Raw genomic sequence first — 25,265 nt, 5'->3', positions numbered from 1 at the left:
CTAAAATGATGTTTGGTGTATGAATAATGAAGCCTATGGCTAAAGTTGTCTTAACCTACTTGTATATACTGGACAAGTTACTTTTGGTAAAAAAATAAAATGAAGTCAGGAAATTCTTCAATCTATGTCTGTTGAAATGCAAACACAAAAAGGTAAAACAAAATGCAAATGTTGAAGTTCAGAGAGGCAGCGAAGAGCGTACTAAAGAGGCAGGAACAAGGAAGAGAAAGGCGACTTTAAAACAGCAAACACACTAGTCTATCAAGGATGTCTATTGCTAACACAGCTTGAGAAAGATTATTTCTATGTTTTTAGCTTGGTCTCAAAAAGGCAAGTTTTTCTTAAAGCAAAAAGCATTAACCTTGATATTAACGTTCTGATGATGTCTCTATCTACATGTATATCTAAAACTAAGAATACGTATTTATCAGGGTATTCTAGTCTAAGGACAAGTATCGCCGTGGTATGCAATAGCATGCATCGGCATTGTCCGAGGGTTACGGTTGCGCGTGTCCAAAGTGACTATGATGGTATGCATTAGGTTGGTTCCAGGCCTTGCGCTACACTATTCACAGTGTTCACACTGCTAGCAGGAACATGTGTCAGAGTATCAACAAACATCGTCAACGAACTGAGTTTTTAAAATTAAATGTAAATATACGCTATCATCTCATTGTTGCGTCATGTACAATGCTATTACAGGCGTAAAACACTTTAAATAGCGATAAACATGAGCTTAAAAATTGGCGCATATCACTATGAAAACATGGAATGAGAAAACTTCTGCTGATTAAATACATTAGCTGTTACTCATTTTTTAATTCTGAAATCTTAATAAAAAATTTTGCTGATTGAAAACCTACAGCCGACGATGACACGGAGCGAAAAAATGTTGTGGAATTAGGGAGTTTTTATTTAATTGGCAGATGTATATTAAGGAAAACCTTTTAATATAACAGTTTAACTAAGTTTTGTTTCCATAACAATGCAGTAATAATGCAATGAAATCATTAAAACTTTTTTTTTCGCAGACACCTTTCAGTTAGTTGCATTGATCGAATTTATACAAATTACGAGAAGCATTTAGAAGAACAGCGTTGATTGGTAATATTTGGTGCATACGGGCAGCAGAGGAACACTCTATCGTGTGACACATGTTCCTATCATGACAAAAGTTGGGATTAGAACACAACACAAACAGTTAGATCGGGCATACATATACCTAGGTTATACCAAACGTCCATTTCACCATTGAGGGTTCGGACTTCGATGATCGTTTGACCAAGGAAGTCGTCACCCTCATGTGAGGTGAAAGTGGATCGGAGCTTAGACTGTAGGTCGTTGTCCTCATCCCTGTATTAATTAGACAGAAAAATTAACTGTTAATCATGTGAATGAGAACAAGGAATGACAACTCCGTAGCTGAACGCAATGATGAGAGACCAGGAGCTACATACAAACGGGTGTATATCGTTCCATCATTGCTGTCAACTAGAGAGCTATCGCCACATAGACTGGCGAACTGTCTATAGACACTCAGACCTACCTAGGTTATACCAAACATCCATTTCACCCGACAATGTCCGAACCTCTATTATAGTCTGACCAAGAAAGTCGTCAGACTCAGGCACAAAATTTTTGCGAATTTTTGATTTCAAGTCATCATCTTCATCCCTGAAGCAGAGAGTCACTGACAACACGGCAAAAGATTAATAGCATATTATCTTATGTCTTTTTACAGGCTCTACAATATGTTAAAATATAACCAAGGCAGAATATTTAAAAAAATGCACAAGCAACATTAGATAATGGCTAATCTTACTCCTATGCAATTGAACTATTGCCAAAAGTCCGCTACAAAAATCAATCATAAAAAAGTAAGACACCTGACTTCAACACATCCTACCATAGTTGGAAGACTAGGTATGTTAGTCTGGTATTGTCTGAAGTACCAGGAATACTCAGATAGAACTTACTGGACTCCATAAATTTGAACTAAGTAATAGGAATGCCTAAATAATTGCCTCGGTGACAATGATTGATAATGCATGACTGCATAGACCTTCTCAACTTTGATATTCATGCTCATCAGTAAAAATCACAAGCTCCTTGTTTGCACTAGAAGAACTAGTAGCAACTGTGGAAGCAATAAACAACAAGGTTTCAGTTACACGAAAAAAAGGTATATTTTATTGTTTTCTTATTTAAGTTTTTTGTTGTCCTCTTACTGTACACAGCTTCATATGTCTTCACCTTATCCATAAATACTTAATCCGTAATATTTTTGTGACAGTTGCTGTTTAAATGCAAAGTTATAAACTAGTCAAAACTAGGAGTTGCTCACTCATGCAACCCAAATCTGTAATATCAAGGCCAAGCAATCGTGAACCCTATTTCTCACAGACTCAGTCCGAGAACAAACCTAAGCTGAAATGGCTGTCTTCTTCAAATGTTAGCAACTAAATGTGAACTAGGCTTAGTGACTCTACAAGCATTTCTATCATCCATTGAGACGTCACGGTCTGTAAGGGTGTGACATGAGAATCTTACAAAGATGACTTTTTACATTTCAAAACTAAATTACCCTTCATAGAATGATAAAATATCAACTACGCAATTCTAGTGCTGCATACACAATACTTCATACTAGCGTGTACAGTAAACATTTAGATTAAGGAGCTGTTTTCCTATTCTTGGTACATATTAATATTTGGTATGCGCTGGTTTACTAATACGTAAACAAGTTTGATATAAATCAAACCTTAAGAAATAAATATTAAACAAACTGTGCTGATACCATTGTAATAGCGATATGATATCACTGGTGTTGATAGTCCACAACACACCACAAACAAAATTATTTACAATACCTACCCAAAAAAACTAAGTGAAATAATAGTGAAATAGACATTTAAGACTTGTTTTATACCGGTATTTTTTATATAACAGGCTAACTGAGACTACAAAAAATGAGCATTAACAATGCATTGCCAATAGCATTAAAGTGTTTTGTTAACCAAGTAAATAATTAGCTACATAACTATAACAGCAAAACTTCGCCTTTGTCGCTTAACTGCTTGTGAGTAAGTACACCAAATGATTGCAAATGGTTTCAATAAAAATTCACCTGATCAAAATGAAGTTGTCTTCCCCATAATCAAAAATGCACAATAAGTAGACACTGTCACACCTCCTTTAATTAATCTAGCCAATATAATGTTGAAGGATGGTATTGCTATAGGACACTACAGATTGACTGGACTGTCGAGGGTTAAGAGACTGATATTTTAAATAAGAAACACTCACCAGACTCGTACTTTTATTCTGTCAGAAGAATTGTGGCACTCACTAAAACATTCAGACAGAAACATTATCACTAAATGTTGCTTAAAGAATAGAGAAAGCATAATATTATTATGCTTTATTAGTTATCTTGATTTGTTGACTGATGTTCTAAAAAAGAATCAAGGAGGTTGACCTACCAGAAGCTGAGATATAGCCAGCCAAACACAGGTCTACCTAATAAAGAATCAGAGGAAAACTCTTCGTAAATCCTGAGAACTGTGACGTATGAAATCGACTTAATGGTCATGTGCCGGAGTTGCGCACCCTTACCGCCGTTACGTATAATGATTGTTTTGGCTACGAGATGTGAAACGCTTCTCGCGATAGTAAATAATTTACAGACTACCTCTGGTTTCTCAGGAAAATCAAGCAAACATTGTGTGGTAAAGGCATTTGCCCACAACTCCTCGCCATGATTTTTCAAAACAGAAGAGCAGATTTTGACTATTGTGCTTCAAATTTTAACTCGATCTCCACGGATATGCTCCGAAGATCCTCTGTTCAACGAACGGCGCTTGTATAGTCTATATGCGACATCCGCGATTTGCAGTTGGTTTAGAATAAGAAATGGGAATGTGACTTTTTGTTCATTCATCATTTTTCTTCTGTGTATCTACTGCAGCATTCAGTTGATTTTCATGATTATCGTCACTATTAACAGACTGTAAGTTCACTACAGCCATAATCTTAAAAAGAATAACTTGACCGTGCTGCTATTGCTGTAAGAAAAGAAAACGATAACTTTTGATTTGATTTTTCTATTGATCTATTATCTTATCTATGATTATTTTTATGATTAATATAATAATCATAATGCATATTATACAAAATAATAATATAACTGCGTATAGAATTAATGATGTAACTAATATAATTTGTAGAAAATTCCAAATGATAACCGAGATTGATGATTGATTTGATTGATTCCATTTATTAGCTATAGTTAAAAAAATCTGAACAACGCTAAAAATGAGTCTGAATAGGGAAGCTAAGTAGGAGAACAACAAAACTGAGCTGAACTAGCAGGATAGCGAAATGTTGCGAAATAATAGATGCGTGTAATTATTTTATGCTAAAACTAATCTACACGTCAGAGGGACTGGTTCGGAATTCTGAGAGCAATGATTGTTAGGCTCAATTTGATTGCTCTATACTTACATGGATTAAACCAATTAAAACGCCGTGATTGTTATAGGAGAGCGCATTAGTTGGCTTAATTGACCAATGGCACACAAGTCGATTTCATACGTCATATATTGATGATTACCAAAACACTTATGTTTTTTGCTAGACCTGTGTTTGGCTGGCTATATCTCAGCTTCTGGTTGGTCAATCTCCTTGATTCTTTTTTTAGAACATCAGTCAACACCTCAAGATAAATAATAAAGCATAATAATATTATGCTTTCTCTATTCTTTAAACCTGCAATGACCTTCAAATTTTCTACAACGGTGATTTAGTTGTTCTATTAAAGCATAAATAATTTTCATGTTTTTTTAACTGCCACTTGAAAGTTGTAAAGAACTATGCACTGAACATTTTTATGACATATCAAAACTAATAATCGCCAACATTGTGCAAAGCCATGAATAATTTAGTCTGGAATATGACATACAATGTGAAGTCCTGATCCCAGACAGGATTCAGTTCCTTTGGCACTGTCTTTGTCCTCTTCTTCGTCCTGCCAACCTGAACTGTGACATATGGGTCACTCGTGCCAGTCTTGTCCTTGCCTGTTAAGCCCTGAGCACTCTTCACTAAAATGTAGCACATTTTATTGCTAACGTAGGTCAACAGGCCCTCTCCTATACAGACAACTCAGCTAGCTGTCTATAAGGTGAACGGGTTGCATGTGTACTCTAAAAGCTAAACTGTGTATATTGTAAGGCACTGAGTTACTAGTGAGAATTCACTTACTCTTGCATAGACGAAGAAAAGTACAACTATGTAAGTACAACGGTGCTTGGAGTGTCAGTAGTGACAAGTCATAAAGAAAAGGTTTGAATTGTTGATTAGCTGGCAGTAAAATTTAAAGCATTTTGCGATAGATGTTTTAATGGTCGGCTTTAAGGTGCAGTGTGATGAGATAAGGCAAAATGCGTTAGATGTTAAATGGCCTTTCATATGTCATTAGTGCAATATTTGAAACTTTTTCTCCCCATCAAAGATCACTAGGTCATTGTCCAGTCACTAGGTCATTGTCCAGAGGTCCCTAGGTCATTGTCCAGAGGTCACTAGGCTCCTCTTCACTGATCTCATCATGCCTTGTCAAACTCCCGCTCACTCCTTATCTAATGACAACCAGCCTCTTGCTCAGTAATTATTCTGAACATTGCCCAAAGACTAGCCCAACCCTTATCCAGAGACCATCTCACCCCCCCCCCCCCCCCTAGACCACATCCGTCCATGCCCTGTGGTAATCCCACCCCCTGACAAATGACCATACCAGCCTTTGTCCAGCTTCTGCTCTTTAATCGCCAACAGACTATGCCAGCCCTGGCCCAATAACAACAGCGATACCCAATGGCGCCACCCCATCTCTTAGCTAATTGAGCATACCTTGCCCTGTGACCACACCATATCTTGCCAATAAAAACCTCGCTAAATGGACAATGATTATCCAGCCTCTTGCCCAATACCCCCCTCCCCCGACCCATGCCCAGAAACCATTTCATCGTTTGCTCATGACTGCCCACTGACCAGCTAATCACTTGCCTAATGATCCCCCAGTCGCTTGCCCAGTGACTACCTAAGCCAGCCCTTGCCCAGTGGTTTTTGCTTATGCTGATACGACGCCTGAGAGGTGCGGGAAGCTCAGATGATATCTACTTACTAATAGCTCTCTTTGTTTTAGGAAGAAGCCATGCCCTCTTGACTGGTAGAAGACATGAGCATGGATCAACAAGGGCTAACAGGTCAACTGTATGAAACGTAAGTCAAGAGGACCAGCTCAGCTGACCTTACACACAGTAAGTTAGGGGCGAAGTTGAGCTAATACCCAGGTAATTGCTGCCCAACCATTTAAAAACATGACAATAGCTCTGTTACTCCTACGCCTTCCTTACTGCACGTCACAGAAGCTTACTACTTCATGTATATATTTATTCAACTCTAAAGGGTCACTCGCATCAACTTTTAAAAGATTTTCGTCAGAAAGTATAGATTTTTTTCTATCATTTGAGTGTTTGAGGTGATCTGATTGCCAAGATGTTTCAAGATTAAAATTGGCAAAACTTGATTGTGGATAAATTGCTCAAAAGCAAAAGACTTCTCCAAAAATGACGCCTGTAATCACACTTGTATCGTTCAATTTTAGTTTGATAAAACTCAGCTCTTTTCAGTAAGATTGCGAAGAGCAAGGAACATCTAATTTTATTAAAATGATGGTTTCATTTCTTATTACAATATTTTGAGCAAAAAGAAAACAGTTTCAAAACATATGTGCGCAAAAACTGCTACGACCAAAGTTGCTTATAGTTATATATTTGACAAATAATCATCCAAGCATACTTTTCAAATGACAGGTCTTTAAAAATAGCATTTATAAATTTTTATAAAATTTAGAAGAGATATATATTTGTGTACGATGTATTTTTGTGTATTCTTGTGTCTTCAAGCACAGCTTATAAAAGTAGACATCACAAAGCATTCGAACGAACTAAAACAATGTTGGAGAACCAGATATACGTGACATGAGCCCTTAATATGATGTACACATGTAAGTAGGGATCAAGGAGAATTACAACTCACCTGTTATAACTAGCCGTGCAGACCAATTAGAAGTGCCAGCTAGGAGGCCGTCCTTAACTGACTGCATGACCTGCTTATGCTCCTCCTCAGGTACTTTAAACACAGTTCTGAAACATGCAAAAAGGGGGCATACCTCGATAAGCACCTGCAGCACCTACAGCACCTGCTGCCACATTATTAAATATTCATACACCTGTATTGCCCATTCTTATAAACCTTCAAGTGCAATGCAACTAAATGAAAAGTTTTGCAAAACTGTCAAAAGATTTATGGTTATAAATGGTATGACACACCACTAACAGTTTGTTGCAAAATAAACAGATATTATATATTAGCTTTTCCGATGTAACCACTGTTATGATTTGGATGTTTACACTGGCGCAAATGCTATCTGAACGATGAATTTGTTTCTGATTAGTGTTCAATGACTATGATTGTCTTTAGCAGCAATCATTTACCAGCAATCGTTAGCTAATCGTCCATAAACGATATCTAAAACAGATTTGGTTGCAAGCCAAAAACAAGTCTTGTGGTTATGTCCAGCGGAGGAGTGTAAAGTCTGCACAAACTTTTGTTTTTGGTGAAACAGAAATATTGTTTTATAAATTTTAATTATACATCTGAGCTAAAGACTTGCAATGAAAACATTGAAAGATAATAGTAAAAATATTATTTTCCTCATTAGAACCAAGTTAACATTTTGGTGCATTTTAAGGTATTGTTTATTAGCATGTGAAAGTATGTAAATATGTTGACTGACTTGCTTATTTGTTATTAGGAAAGAATATTCATCAACGAGCTTTGATATAAAACTTACAGCTGCATACTTTCCAGTGGAATGCAGTGCAGCCATCACAAATAGATTAGAGGTGTCAAATGAAAATTATCATAACATATGAAATATTTAGTCAGCAATAAAATGACACAATCAAGTTTTGAAAACATTATACAAAAGAGTAAATGGTGAGCTATAAATCAGCTTGTTAACTAAAATTTGATGGCGTCTCAAGTAGAACTCTGTCAGCACCGGACTATTCGTGCAATGGCTACTAAAAACACTAGAATTTTGAATAAGGTTAACGTACAGATTAATTTTCTTGCTTCTGAGTAATTTATTCTGCATAGTTTTGGACTAAAGTGCAACAAATCAACTATGATAAGGTTTAAATGTTATAATAATCAAATAGTGTAGCTTATAAGTTTTTGTCACATACACCAGGTTCAATGAAATATCCTGGCACTGGCACACTAACGCATGACTCTTCTCACTTGTGAGATACATGTGAACCATCTCAACCTCCTGATGTTACTAATTTGCTAGACTTTTCAGTAAATAATGACATATTTCTAAAGAGGCCATCCATTAACCAAGTTCTATCTTCCGGCATGCAAGTGAAATGTAATAACTATGAATCTACACATATTCTTTTATCATTTTACCATTTCCAAGCTTGAGAACTTCACATGTTGCTTAAAAAGTAATGGTGGTTGTACTATCATTTTACGATCTATTAGAACAGCGAGAAAGAATCCTGAAGCGTTAACACGCACCGTATGAATTCAAAGACCTCTGGAGTGTTTTTCTCCAGTAGCTGCATTCTTTCACGCATGGCAGCCTTTTTAATGCCAGCTTTGTCTTCAGCACCATGTTTAGCATTCTGCTCTGCTGACCCTGCATCGGATAAAGGGACAAAATGTATATAGAAACGCTTAATTATCAGCTACTCCCTACATTAACTAGATATTGCCTACAGAATTACAAAACTATTGGAAGTGGCTTTACTATCTACACGAAACTACTCATTGAAGGTTAAATGTGTATCATAAAGTACAAATATATACGTAGCATGACAAGGAAGTTATAAGGAATACACCATTGGGTGCAATCACAAATATTACCATCTCACTATTATTGTAACTATTTTTTTTCTTTCAGTTTTTACACATCCATTGAATAGTAATTTGTAATATTTTTATTGTGCAATAACAATTTGAAAATTTGTAACCAACACTTGTTTTGCAAATTTTAGCAGCGGGTTGGTTGGTTCCAGCAGTAGCTGGTCGTGAATATATTATAAAGAATTGTTCATTACGAGCCAAAAAATCTGAAATTAAAAATTGTTTTTTTATTTTACAAAAAAACATAAAAGAGCTGACAACTCCAAACAAGAAAGTTGTAACTTATTTATGCTTATTCAAACCAGTATTTAAAAAAACCTTATGCTGGAATCTTCTTCATCAATTTCCTTACCATATAGGAGATTAGCTCAAATCGATCTTAATTCATTAGCAGACGTTGAGGCAGCACGGAAAGTCTCAGCCAATTCATAGTATTTTAAATGGTAACTTTCGCAAATGCCATAATCCACATTAATTTTTTCATAAAATGAAAGAACAAGCATTTGATATCTGAAAAAATAACTTACAAAATTAATATAGAGAAATACCACATTCACAAATATTAGACCAAGCCTTCAGTAAAAATATCAATAAGGGAAACCCACGCTGCAGGCAATCGGCATTTAAAAGGTCCTTGCACTTTTCGTGGCACTTCACCCCACACTCGGAGCACTTGAGTCCTTGGCGAGCCAGGCCCCAGAGTAGGCCTTCACATTCATGGCAGTACGTAGGTCGGGTGGCAGACCAAGTGTGGAAGGAGTGAGGAGTAATAGATGAGATGGGGTAAATAGTTGCTTGCAAAGCCTTCTTGTACACATGCATTTTCTACAACAATGCGCCAAGTAACGTACACGAAGATGCAGACAGCCTATATATCACAAACAGATAATCTACTCATGGAAATATTAAAAAATACTCAAAAGTAACAGCTTGGCCACAAGCTAAATGTAATGAGGCAACAGAGAGCTGCGGATGTGTTCATGCGAAACTCCTCTACAACATAAACTTCTTTTAGCTAATTTACAACAGAAAAAAGGGGATAGAATAAATTATTCAGCTGTTTTCTGATACTAGTGGTATATTCATATGAATAACAAATTTGTTGGATAGATACAATACCATTTAAAGAGAAGGATAAAAATTTCTTATGATTTCCTTTTTATTAATATACCAAATTTTCTTTCACTGTTTGAGAAGGCTGTTTGACTTACCAAACTATTGCAAAGCACTAGTTGCGTGTTGTACAGCATTACAGTAGTTTACCAATCAAGCAACATAGTTCTGACATTAGCTGGCCAATGGCAAAATGCAAAATTAAAACTTATTTGCACTTTTATTTAACTAAAACAAAGAGCTGACAACTCTGAACAAGAAAGTTGCAACTTATTGATGTGTGTTACTGTGCACTACACCACACTTATTCTATAACATACACCGAGGAAAGTCGATTCCGTCTATGGCATGGCCATATATTTTGTATATCTGACACGAGCAAAGTACACACACTGTATTTGATACTTCTTATTAAATATAAAAGTATATTTATTATTGTTAATGGATTTATATTTACACAGTGTTGTATTACATTTGCATGCATTCTATTATTTGTAATTATTAGTCCAATTGAGCCGACACGACAACTAAACTTAACAACTTAAACGATGGGTTTAACAGACTTCAACTCAATACGTCACCATGACAACAAAGGAGCATTATTCCTCTGTACCTCAACAACTGGAATTGCCTCCCCTTGCTGCAATGGTTGTTAAAGGAACACATATATGTAACAGGAAAAGTCGAGGTGTACGATAAAACCAATATTTAGTTTGTTACACATTTTGATGTAGTAAAATATAGTTTGTAAAGCTAAAATGTTATGCTATCTTCAATCTCTAATTTCAATGAACTGTTAGTGGCTCAAAGAGATACATGTTGATAGTTGGGTCAATTTGTGATAGAATAACACAAATACCAACAAAAATGAATGAATTCATGGTAGATTCAAAGCATTTGAGACGGTTAGTAGGAAAACTGCGACAGAAAAAATACTTGGAAAAATATTTTTGAAAGGAAAAACTTTAGGAGTGCTTGTGCAAAAGCAATTCATACGGTATTGCTCACACAGTTTTTGGCCGAGCAAAACTTTTATGAGTTGCACTTAGCACAAATACGACGCGTAATGGTTTTGCTTGCTATACGTAACCTTTGGCTCAAAACTTGCAAGCCATTTTTTATGTACAAGTACTTTGAAGTATCAAGACCACGTTAAACAAGGAGCCACTATTAGCTTGAAACAGTTATTAATTATTTCTATGTCGTTGCTTTTAAAAATTTAACAAAAAAAACGAAAAGTTTTGGAGTTGGACAACAAGAGAATTGATTGTTATTAATGTAAACAATTCATTATTAATACGATTTTGTGGTTTTTACTGATCACCTGATGTTATGGGTTCATAAAGATCAAAGATAGTCGAAGTGGCGGTCAAATGGAGGTGGCGTTCAAATAGAGAGTGTCACTCTATTTTTCAACCTTTTCCTCTAGTGGCGATCGAATAAAGGTGACGTTCAAATAGAGGTGGTGTTCAATTAGAGGTTTTAAAGTGGATAACATTAATTTAAATTCATGCTTAGTAAAGACAAGTATAGCTTAATTTTGTTTGTAATCTGTAGCGCTAAGAAATCTACAATCGGATTAGCCCGCAGATATGCTTTATAAAATAATTTATTGCTTGCTGTAGACATCTACAAGACTACCAAAATAAACCATCAAAACTGAGTTATTGTAATGAATGCTATTTTAAAAACAATCTGAACACGACGCTTCCTTTAGTTTAAGAAAACCAGAAGAAGCTTTTTCAGTAACACAAATGTTTTTTAAATATATCATAAGGTATACTTTATGGATTTTACAGGCTTATCAAATTAAGTTTTTAACTATATGCATTTGATTGTTGGAAGAAATTTAGCAACAGTAGTAACCAGTAATTATTGGTAGAGATGGGAAGAGTAGAAAAGAGGGTTGTGGTATGAGATGCACAGATGAATATAATCGATTCATAGACAGAAACATTTGCACAAAGCATACTAGTTACATGTAGTAATAGACTGGCTCAATTAATATGTGCTGATAGAAATTGTCAGGCAAATGTTCCTATCACTGTCCCAGCTTATCAAAACTCAATGGTAAGAAAAACCTATACATGCAGACACATTTCGAAGAGCACGATTTGCTACTTTTTTAATAGAAATGCCATGCCATTGATTAAAAACGATTGTTTACTGACTATCCGGGACATTCACCAAGTGGCCATAGAATGATTTTCTCATTGATATAATGAGTCTTTATTAAATATAGGGTTAGCTTAGGGTTACTAAGCTTTAACTTTTATGCATTGAAAATAAGTTGAACTTGACACCATATCAATGGGACAACATTGTGACCGGCGCCGCCTGAGTATCAACAGTTACATATATAGCTTTAGGTGTAGTCTAAGCCCCATCACTAATAACCAATATTAAGTTGCATTTGTCTACAACGCCTCCAGCATTCTGCATGCCTCCACAGAAAACAACAGACAGGTTCCTGAAACAAAAAACTTTCAAAACTAAAGAAAACTCTTAAAGCCTTTCTTTTCACCAGTTCTCTTTTGTCCTTCCGAATATTATGTGATGTGGAGACAGTAAACCGACTAGCACTAGATGGTAGTCAAGGAAAAGGGGTTCTAGGATTTCGCTAGCAATCATATTTCATCTTTCAGAACGAATTACCATGCTATTATATAAATTAATTTATTCTTATATAGTAACCAGACTACGATTGCTCCCGAAAGAATACTTCAAGTAGTCTTTAAATATATTTGCCTGCAGTAACCTGATATCAACTGAATGAATACAATGCATATTATAGAATAGGAGTGTCAGCACATACCAGATCTTCATCATCCACAGAATGTCTGGCAGCGAGGAGAGGCATTCCACTTTTACCGGCATGCATTGTCTAAGAAAAAGACATGAGATATTTCATACAATATCATTAGCAGGTAAAAACACAGCAAGCTGGTCAAACAGTGAATAATGACTGACTGCCGGCCACTCGTTGCAGAAAATAAATACTGTTACCAAGCAAAGCATCTAGCACAAAAAATCAACGTAATGAACAAAAGACACTGCAGTGCGCATCATTTTTATTGTAGCAATCTGTTTATAAAGAAAATAGGAAAAGAAATGGTATGCGAATGCAATAGATATTGAAGCATAAGACAGATGTGGCAAACTGTGAGTGACATTGCTTTATACAGTCACAGCGATAAGGGGACTACAATGAATAGACTGAGATCATGTTATAAACTACGAGATCAGATAACCAAAGTAAGGGCCGAGCTTGAGAGGCCCTTTGACCTTCAGATGGTCTGCTATAACAATACAAGGGGGCGAACGCGATAAAGCCATTCTTTGCAAACGTGAAGGCGAGCTCATGATATACATATTAAAGAGATATATGTGGGCGCGTGTGTGTGTGGTATGCATGTATTGGTGAAAACTGAAAACACAACGATTAGGGTGAGCTGTTACCTGTAGGACCTGACAAAAAAATAGACCATGCTTAAATACATAAAAGAGAACAGTTTTGAAAAAATGCTTTTATATAATCGGATGCTTAAATTGATGATATGATTTGCAGATACCTGGAAATATTCACGAAACTGACTTAATCTTCATTAGCCACAAACAAAGAATAGTAGGCAAGAGTTGAGTGTTGATGAGGTTGTTGATGGCATTAGTAAATGACACTCCATTACTAGCAAGCGTGTGTATAACTTCCTAGGCAACCTTAATTACATTCCATAGATGAAACATGCGAGCAGTGGTTCTATATTTCTAGAGGGCACATGATACACTTTAGTATATGATACACTTTGGTATATGATGCGTTGAGGAAGAAATGAAACTTTTCAGAAATATACTAAACACAACGCTTCTAACAATAAATATATCATATGTAGATTTATTGTTGTTAGAAACTCTAGTTTTGTAAAGAATAATAGAAGAAGCACTCAATACACTATGTGCAACATGAATTACATACTACAACACAAAATTTAAACACTTAGCTGTGAGTTTGTTAGCTCTAAGAATTTGTTTCAGGCACATATACAGCTTTTTGAAGTTGATGAGAGTTGATCTATATCTGCTTGAAAAAAATGGTAGTGAGTTAACTAACAGCTTAGTGCTCTTTATATATATATATACAGTATATATATACAGTATATATATACAGTATATATATACAGTATATATATACAGTATATATATACAGTATATATATACAGTATATATATACAGTATATATATACAGTATATATATACAGTATATATATACAGTATATATATACAGTATATATATATATATATATATATATATATATATATATACATATATATACATATATATAACACTGTATACATATATATACAGTATATATACAGTATATATATACTGTATATATATACTGTATATATATAATACTGCATATATATATAATACTGTATATATATATAATACTGTATATATATAATACTGTATATATATATACACAGTATATATATACACAGTATATAGTATAATGTACTTGAGTATATATATATACTCAAGTACAGTATACTATATATGGATATATAAATATAGGTGTTTGTCTTTTTGTTAAACCCTGTTTCCAGTTAAAGTAATTAAATTCTAGCAATGAAAGATCAGGATTTGATCTCAGGACCTTCAGATCTAGCGATGACGAAATAAACCTTAAAGCTACATGGATTACAATAGATTCATTGGGCAAATAGTCATTACATTGGTTAAGATAGTCACACTTGAAACGCTTGCTTGGGGTTAATAACTAGCACTGTTGATCGCTGCGCGGTAGACAGTAATTTACCTTTTCAGGTAAATTACTCAAATTCATAAGGTAATTATTTTATTTCCCGTGCAATGCCAGACATTCACCTAGTCTACATATATAAATCTCAAAGTTTGTCTGTGCGTGTGCGTAGTTCGGTATGTCCAGTTTTAACTATTAAAATCTTAGAAATAAAATCTTGCATCTTGCTAGATTTGAACTTACGAAGATTGCAACCACAGGTTGGTAATCAAAATGTCGAACCATGAGCCTACCAAGGCTTTTACGATTCAGAGCACTTACTATATACTGTATATGCCCTTTTCCCGATTTCACACGCTAAATGGCGTATTAATTGAAACTCTATAAAACACGATTCTTTTTTGTCTTCACCGTGCTAGGGCTAATTTGTTTTTCGCAAATTGATATCAACAATAATTTCTCTCGAAATTAAAATCTGGCGATTGTATCTCAGTTCAGCATCAGCTGTTATGGTAAAAAGGGTTCGCAAACAGATAAGTGATAAAATTTTAGTTCAAAGTTTTCTATAATGCATACTAAAAATTCCTTCAAGTATGTTTTTAGTAAGCTAAATTCATATAAGTTAGATTAAGCATTTATGTTTTACATTTATATTTACGTAGTACATTGTATTTTTATAATTTCTTGCAGATTATAATCACAAAATGCACTAGAGTTATTGTAGATAACTGTAGTTACTAAGGTTTACATATTGTTTTGTTACTATTTTTTAATGATGTTTTAGATGGTTTTTACCAGGCAGTGATTGCATTAGATAATTACTATGGGTTTCTATACCACTGTATACGTCTATACGATAATTCTGCCTTATGATGCCAACACTGAAACGAACTAAAATCATATAGTCGTATCCCAAATAATTTTTCATTGTAATTGTAGCAAAACAGACTATATTTAGCCATTACTTGCTAATGATTTCACAGTTACATTTAAATACCTTTACAGTTTAATTTTTCCTTCTCATTTTTTTCAACAAAACACTTCTCTCATGATATGAAATTTAAAAGTTGCAGTTGGAAAATCAGTATAGTTGTTTTTTTTCCCTTAATTTATTTGAACTGCACAAAAAACACTTTTCCCATAATACGAAGTTTAAAAGTTAGAATGGTAAATGTTGTATATGTTAAATACAAATCAATTTTCTGTCTTAAGACTTTTTTATTACCTGACAACGTCGGGCATTCAACTAGTATCTAATATAATACGGGCCATGTCCGTCCGACACCGCAGTTCGAAATTGGGAAAACAGATCACGCCATACAGGATTCAAACTAGTAACTTTCCCCTTGGTAGTCTAGTGTGCTGGCAAATGCGCTAATCAACCTCCTTCAGTTTCTGAATAACCGGGCATATAGTTATTCTTTGTGCTTTACCGGCACAAAGATTCAATAGTATTCAATATATATTCAAGTTACAATATATATATATATATATTCAAGTTACAATATATATATATATATATATATATATATATATATATATATATATATATATATATATGAAATCACTTTAAAGATGCTAGAATTCAAAAATATACGTAGTGTATTGAGTGCTCTCTTTATTATTTTTTAGGAAACTAATGTACAATGGATTCACACAGCAATTTGGTTCTCGCTAAAAAAACTAAACTTCTATGATACTGTGATATTATGTGCAGGCCTAATGGGTTGATGTTATTTGCTGTGACTGAGTGGATAAGTGTGTGAATGCCTACACCAAGATATCAATTTGCTTTTTTTTGCTTAGAAAGCACAACTCCGGTTTGCAAATTATTGTTTTCTGTATGCATAGGTTGTATTTCTTTGAAAAAATATGTAGAATAAGATTTATGCTTGCTCAGTATTTTCTATTTTATGGCTTACTTTGTTTTTCCTTTAATTTCCACAAGTGCAAGCTGAACACTGTTTTTATTAGCTATTTTGAATGAAGATTTGTTGTTGATGAATCTTGTTTTAAATTCCATTTCACATAGACCCACATAAGTTTCTTTGAAGCAACAACCTGGTCTAAGAAAACCTAAAGTTGGTCTATGTTTAACAGAATTCAAAACAATGTTTAACAACCACAAAGTATTTACTAAAAAGTCAAACAGAAATAAGTAGACATGTATGGAAACTAAAGGAAAAACAATCAATGTATGACCTGAAATCGTCAATACTGAAAAAACTAAAATCTTATTAATTGTTCCTGTGCATACACGAGAAAAATCCTTATAACTTGTAAACTGGAGTTGTGCTCGCTAAAAAAATGACAGCATCTCAATGTAGGGAGCTTACTCACTAGCTCAGTCACGGCCAATAACATCGACCAATCACCTGTGTGTATAAAATCAGAGCACCATACGAATTTAGTCTCTTTTTAGTGCCTGACGATTTCATAAGTATAAATCTAATGTATCCTAGTGCAAATACATTTTAGTAGAATCCATGTTACTTATTCTATAACTGGCCCTATAGCATATTGAGTATATTGATAATATGGTAAAATCTCTTTGGATATGATTGCACAAAATACATAAAATTATAAATGTGTATATAGATATATAGTACTAGGTATGGAAAATAGTTGCACTTATCTTTGCAGCAACTGGCAGTTTCATGATTTCTGCTAATTTTCAGGTAGCAGCCTGAAGATTGACAGAGGAAGTCATGAAACTGCCAGCAGCTGCAAAGATAAGTGCAACTATTTTCCATAACTAGTACTATTTGCTCCAATTTCCTGTAAAGCTCTTTTATTATATATATAGATATACTGACGAGTTTATATTTGCTCTATAAATTTAAGGGTTTAAAGATCTATGAATAGATCTATGAATAGATCTATGAATGCCATGCTAGAGCATGCATAAGGCTGGGTTTGAGGCAGAACCTAGCAACTACTCTTTTGGTTGCCATGGAGATTTGACTCAGCTCAGCTACACATATACATATGAAGAAGATAACTCCACCAGCACTATGCAAAATGGTTAAACATGCTGCACTTTAAATGCAAGCTGGTAGTCTATGAGCCTTTAGATTAAGGGACTAAACAAAGGAAAATGCAAGGTATCACATGACTTATGGACAGCCCAGGTTAAAATCAACGTAATGAGGAGACAAAATTACGACTATGATATGTGCTTCAGCACCGATACATAGTCATATCATGCACTTACATAGCCAAGATCATGGCTAACGGCGCATCGGCGTCGATTCTAAAATGTATTAAACTTATAACAGACATTTGCAACAGAATATAATATAGTCAATAAAATAATAAGTGTGGAAAGGCTTTGTGCGCTAGACTACAATGCAGGTAAGATGCGTAACGCAGGTACAGGTGTCACTAGGCTAAGGGCTCCGTTACGACCATTTAGAATTTGATAATTTATATGTAAGCGCGCATGGAATGTTAACAAACAATCTCATCAGTGTGTTCGTGTCAGATTTTGAAAGAGAACAAAAGCATTAATAGGAACTGTGAGTCGTTCACGAATCTGCGGTATAGATGTATGTTCAGACAAAATAATGCATTGGCTATGACACCAGAAACAAATCAATGAGCGTACAAACATCTATGAATCTTTTTCCGAATGAAATTGTTATAGAACGAGACCTTGCCTAATCATCCCGTACTGAAGGGAACAAAGCCGAAGCTATAATTAAAACAGTAAAGAATGTTACAAGATTACAATAATTAGTGAAGAGTGAGCTATACAAATCTTGTAAGGAAAGCGAATGTTGTGATCAATGCATTGTGGGTCTATGCTTGTGTGAGCCACTGGTTAGATGTGTATGCTTACCAAATCGGAAAACCTGGCTGCTCCAGACACTGGTTTCTGCTGATGCCAAAAAAAAATCATTACATGATAATAAAGATGTTAGAACTTGATATGAATCTATTTATTTATAAACTACCATCACAAAAATTTGTTGGGGAATATTTATTTAAATAAAATATCTTCTTGAAGAGGTCATTGAATATTCCTGTGCCATAATAAAACATTGTTAATTACAAACTGATGCAGCAACCACGCCTTGAGAGTAGTAAACTAAAAAAATTATCTTTCGAGATCCCTGTGCATACCCAAACGTGTGAAAATTTTTCTGTATCGATTTTCAGATAGCGTCAATAAATTAAGTAAACTTCATTCAAACATCCCCTTTAATTCGGGAACTTACGATAGTAATAGCATTTAAGAATCTGGGAAGGGTGAATGGCAAAGAAAATGTAGCATCCTCAAAGGTTCCGCAGGTATATTCGCAGGTATATTACGGAAATTTTTTTTACGGCCGGCGAGATTAAAACGGGATGTTCAAAGTAGTGATCCTACAAGTTACAAATATATGCCCTGGTTGTTGGTTCATCGGTTTCATAAGACTTTGAGCAGCCTAGCTGTAAACTCACAGTGCTGACTGCTGCTTGGGCAGCAAAGACTGTTCGTAATACTGAGAGGAAATATTGGTTCTTTACACTCAACTAGCGCAAGTGTCTGATGTTTTAAAGTGAATCGAATGGAACAGGTGCCTAGACTAAAAGTAGGCATGTTTACATCGCATTGTCTTGTATGCATAAACAAAGAAACAAGGACAAATACTATGATGTGGAAACTAACATAGCGTCAAGTTGATACGATATAAAAATTCCAACAGATATGAATCAATAACTTCATGCGTCTGAACAATGAGACAAAATATTTGCCCTCTTTATTGCGCGAGACCAGTATGTACACCGATAGGATGTCATCATGTGAACCATGTGGCTGACTGTTATGTGTTGTCATTACTCAGTTGTCACGGCGCTCATGCTAATAGGAAGGATACAGTTGGACAGACAAACTCAATGTTTATTACCATCACATTCAGCTGATGACACAGGATAACAGTAGGTAACAGATAAATTATGAACATACCAAATCACTGACGAAGGGTACGGATTGGCGTCGGCTGGGCAACTCCATTCTGGATGGCATATCAATACCTGTGTAGAAGTTATCAGCCCTACAATGAAAACATGATTTGGAATGAACAGAGATGATCAGATCTTAATATTAGCTTCCAGAATGACCAAACATAATATATTGTCAAACTTCGACTTAGGGAGTTATCCACTTCAATATTTTCTTTGAACTAGTAGTATACTGGTGCAAAAATTTTTATAAGAATATTTTGTATTTTATAAAAATACAAAATGTTCCTGAGCCAAAAAAGAACAATAAATACTTCCCTTATATACTGCCTGAACACATGCATTATATAACACTGCAATAAATCAAATATAAAACCTATATATATATGTAGAATCTAAATTTATGAAATAATAATCAGTGAAAATAGTTTTTATTGATATTTTACCTTGAAAATGCGTCAATGGAAGAGTATGCTCGGCGAAGCATAAGTACGGTGATTGAGTAATAAAAATACACTGTGCAACTTATACTAGATAGAGGTTACCCTATATTATATTTTTTATTATCTTTAGATTATGTGTATAATTTATACCAACTTTTCACTTTTGCTTACAAAACTGAACCTTTTGAAAAAATTTGAACACGGTATGTTGAAAATTACTTTGTATGCCGGGACCAATTATTTGTTCATATATTACCCCAGATGTTCAGAAATTCCTTTGCATAGAAGTGATCATCAATGTTTGATAGCGTACTAACACTGTCATGGAACATTACACGCAGGTATAGTACCCATTGGCTAGTTGTCTGCAACTGATACACAAAATCAAATAGGTAAGCAGAACAATGCAGCAAAACTACTATTAATGACAGCGACTAAAATCCAACACTGCATTGCGTTTACACTGCGGTCTCATTTTCGTGAGTAGCATTGATCTGAATAAGAATAAGCCTTTGTACATAGAAACAAACTCTATCCATTTCGACTTACTGTTAAGAGTGGGCATTGCCAACCATAAATATTGACTACACTCAGTGTTCACACGAGACATTTACTTTGAAAGTAATGAGTTATAGCTGATGACAATCAGGTAAAACCAGTAAGTAATCATAAAGAAACGGTCTGCCTAGTAATTGTTACATTGGAAAACCTTCAAAACTTTATATCTTGAGCTAAACTAAGAGTGATTACATTAACTACCTTTTCAAGAATAAGCATTTACCGTCTTGTTGAGCTCACAAAGCTGCCAAGAGCGGCAGCTGGCTGTACTCTAAAGAGTTCATTACCCCCTCCGTGAGTGTCACAAACAGAAAACAACTTCATCGAGATGATTAGTACAAGTAAACTCGCTGCTCCGGCAATCGAAAGTAAGTGATGAAAATTATTTTCCTCACTCAGCTTGTTGGTGACCAGATATGATCGTCATAAATATTTGTCACAAACAATATCATGTTTGCTGCATTGACAACTTCACATTCATTTGATCGATTCATCCTTAGCAAGGGGTCCCTGATAACAACTTGGCAATGTAAATACTATCTAGATTGCCAACTATTGATGCCATGTACAAAAGAATAGGAGAACTATTTCGCCAAAATAAAACAGTATCAAGAAATCTGAACTCTGTTTAGTTTGATGATTGTTTGGTTATCTAAACAGATGAACTTTTTGTTCATCGCATTTCCTACCCCAACCATCAGTTTCCCAACAACAAACATCTTGCTTTACAGAAATTTATAGCAAATAAAGCGAAAGAAATGATGCTAACAAGTGAAATTTTATAAGAAGTTGAATAAATATGTGGTGTTTTGTGTAATAATTACGATTATGAAAAAAATATTATAATGACCAAAAAAAATTATGCATTTGTATTTAATTGAATTGATCTTTTAGCTATTAAACTCATTATGTGGCAGAGTAAACTATCTCGCTGCCATATGCACCGAGTCAATTAATTGCCTTCACCAGTCGTCTCTTGACAAGCTGGTACTTCACTAAGATTAAAGACTCTCTTGCTTACTATTTCTAAGAACCCATGCGTTTCTGCACCCATGTCTTCAGTAAGCCAGCTCGCTATATGACCAGAAACTTTCTATATATCATAAAATAGAAGTAAATGCTCATGGATGGAGCATTCTCACTTTTATCATTGGCCATGAATATTCATGCTATACAACTTCTAGCCTAGCTCATCAGGTACCTCAAGTTGTGTAGTGCATCTTGGCACAGCATTTGGGTATGGCCAACAACCGCATAGTACGCCTTTAGTAGGTTTCGTACAAAACATTTCTAGTTAGTAATTAATTAATTAGCCTATTGTATCTGCACTTGAACGAAAGAAAACAATCATTCGCCTGCATTGAGCCAATTAAAATATGTTTTCAATCCCCTTGAGCTTGGTTTCACTTTTTATAGCAAGTTCTTAGCAATGACCAGCTGTGTCAGACGCATTACAACTACAGAAGTTTCACTAATTGTAGATCAATGGACTCTGAGTGATTATCTATTGAAGAATAGTACTACTGATAGTGATTATTTTATTTTTAGTGGTAATAATAATGCTGTAAGCTGTAATAATATTGATAACTCGTCCGACTCCGAACATGCTTACAGTAGTAGCGAAAATGGCTGAAAAAGTGTCCAAGTTTATTCTGCAACACATCCGTAACCTTTTTTATGGCATCAGTTGATGTAAAATTTTATGCTGATTAATTTAGTATCAAAATATTTTTGACATACAGTGTGGTTCAAAGGTTATGACAATTTATATGGTCGCAACTGGGTTATAATAAATAATAGGTTTTACCAAATATTTATGTCCTGGGAAGAAAATAATTTGACAGCGAAAATGTTAAGACCAACGTCAACCAATAAAGCAAGTTCTGAACAGGACATTCCAGCCTCCTTCTAAACAGGACATCACAACCTAATCCTAAACATACTCTACAGCATTACTCAACTAAGTTATCACAGTTTACCATCTTTCCTAGGAGGACTCTTTTATATTCTGTTTATCAGATTAAACATTAATATTTATGCAAAATACAACAAATTTGTTTTATCGCTATAATTTATAATGAATAGATCAAGAACTCCATGGCTTAAAGTTGGTTATAAATATTCAGGTAGAGTTTTAAAATTAATCTAATTATCTTTCAAATGGCTCTAATTTAAGTTTTAAACTTCTAATGCTGCATTCCAACGTTTAGTTTGTTATCGTCTACATACACGCTGGTAGCATGCTACACAAAAGACATCATCTTTAACAAAAACATAACGAGACTGTTCCCAAACTAAAGTCTCTGGTTTTATTTTAAAGCTAAATGGAGACTACGCTAAACGATCAGAAGGTAGAAGAGATTCAAAAATGACAGTAATGAAACTCACACATCGCTAATCCACTTATTTTTCCTCGCGTCACCAGGCAGCGCTGTGATCTCATCGGCTGCCTCAGACGAGTGTTCTCTTTGAAGTTTCTGCAAAAGACCGGTAAATTTTAGTCCAATGCGCATTGTGTAGGTCATGTAGCGATTCCAGAAGTAACAACAGAAATGATACTGGTGACAATGTACCTTCATATTTATATATCAATAGAGTTATCTACCAATAGAGTTATCTACCAGTATCTTATGAAGGTCTATTTGAACAATACGGATTTCATCATAGTGTTACAATCGCATAATTACTTGACATCATTGTGGTATCAAAATCTAAGAATACATATATGAACTCCATACTTTGGGCTTCAATAAAAGTCCTCAATGCCTATATCCAGTAGCAACGAATTGCTAAATATAGCTAAATTACATAACTAAATACATACATATAATAAATAAACATGTATAACATAATAAATCCGTGTAACTAAATTATGACTTTCCCAATATTTCTTGCCAGGCTCCTTTAAAATGTATTCCTATAGTAATAAAAAGCCTCAGGTTTTATGCTAACAAACCTTTACTTTTACTACCTCAGAAATGAAAGGATTTGTTATCTGAACCGGTTCGATAATAGAATATTGGAATAGTAAACAGAATCATACAGCCTTTTAAAGTGAGGATATATCGAAGGTGGTCAGATCAAATTTCATGCAAACCAAACAAGCAAGAATAATGTTTGCTATTTGACAAAGGAATGATTGAAATTTAATTAAAAATTAATCTTAGATTTGCGGCTGAGCTATGGCTGTGGATTGAGTAAAATATTAATGCAGCGGATAGACAACGGACAAACAATGACTAAATGGTGTTTGTTGCACCTTTGCCAAAAAAAGATGATGCCGCCAGTAACATTTTTAGGAAAGTACTTGAAAGCCCTCCAATATTTCACCATATAGATTTTAAAGGGTGAATGCCGATCACTGGGCAAGGTCTATCGAAACCATTAGAGTGAAAAACAAAACCAGAGCCGGAGCCGCTGCACAAGGTTAAAGATGAACGTACACTAAATTTTTGTATATTATGTCAGAAAGTATCGATAATCTTCTATTATTTGCGATTGTTTTTTAGATTTAAGGTGATCGGATTGCCCAATTGTTTCAAGATTAATATCAATAAAACTTGATTGCAATTAAAACGCTCAGTTCAATCGAAAGTGTGATTATGACGTCTATAGTTGCAAAGAGACCGACAGAAAGGAGACGCATAACGCATCAATTTGAACGCAATAACTAATATCAACTATCGAACGATAACAACTAGTGATGTCATTTTGCCCGTATTTGTCTTCGAGCAATCAAGTTTTATCGATTTCAATCTTAAAACATCCTGTCAATCAGATCACCTCAAACATCAAAATCAATTTCAAATGATAGAAAAATACCAATACTTTTTGATAAAACCTACAAAGATTTATGTAATCTCATCTTTAACAACAGAATGGCCATCAATTGATTTCTTGTTTAAAAATTGAAAGCATACTACTCAATTTTAAAAGCTATAAGACCGTGCAGTGTTAGACGTTGATGTTACTATGTAAATAATTCATCTGTAATGATTTCACACAATCCAATTGCTCAAGGTCAATTGCTACCATGTAATGCAAGGGTTCCCAACCAGGGAGGAATTCCCCCTAGTGGAAAATTTTGAATATACAAGGGGGAACAGCGAGGTGTCTGATCTATTAAATTTTTAATTTATGTCCTGCAGTGCCGTGTGAGTTTGAGTCTCATCATTTAACATTTTGGTTTTATCTATAACACTACGTAGTTGCTAATGATGAGCTACTAGTCAGAACCCAGATATATGTGAACACATCCATCGAGATTTTGATTGGATATTAAGTTAACCTAGTCATAAACCAATTCACCGCCATTCCAAACGTCATGTATTGTTGTGTGTCGTATGCGTGCTGCATAAAAATTAATAATGTTTTATTATACGTCTAGATACAAAGTACAATAAAATGGGATTATAATTTGTATCAGTTGTTTTTAGTCATGTGAGTTAAG

General features: G+C 34.6%; 1 protein-coding gene across 1 annotated transcript in view; it reads right to left on the bottom strand.

The window, feature by feature from the left end:
- The window catches only part of LOC137403905 (protein unc-13 homolog B-like), a 70,978-nt gene that overhangs the window by 33,343 nt on the left and 12,370 nt on the right, over nt 1-25,265 (bottom strand). Inside the window, exons 4-13 of the mRNA XM_068090016.1 lie at nt 23,204-23,292; nt 19,819-19,906; nt 18,082-18,120; nt 12,923-12,991; nt 9,600-9,819; nt 8,647-8,767; nt 7,096-7,202; nt 4,961-5,102; nt 3,307-3,348; nt 1,547-1,674 (exon numbers count right to left, since the gene is read on the bottom strand). Coding sequence (XP_067946117.1) covers nt 1,547-1,674; nt 3,307-3,348; nt 4,961-5,102; nt 7,096-7,202; nt 8,647-8,767; nt 9,600-9,819; nt 12,923-12,991; nt 18,082-18,120; nt 19,819-19,906; nt 23,204-23,292 — 1,045 coding nt within the window. The remainder of the gene's footprint in view (nt 1-1,546; nt 1,675-3,306; nt 3,349-4,960; nt 5,103-7,095; nt 7,203-8,646; nt 8,768-9,599; nt 9,820-12,922; nt 12,992-18,081; nt 18,121-19,818; nt 19,907-23,203; nt 23,293-25,265) is intronic.

Source organism: Watersipora subatra, chromosome 1, assembly GCF_963576615.1.
Source record: "Watersipora subatra chromosome 1, tzWatSuba1.1, whole genome shotgun sequence".
Taxonomy (NCBI): Eukaryota; Metazoa; Bryozoa; class Gymnolaemata; order Cheilostomatida; family Watersiporidae; genus Watersipora; species Watersipora subatra.
The sequence above is the reverse complement of the archived record's forward strand: the minus strand, read 5'-3'. Positions and strand labels throughout refer to the sequence as shown.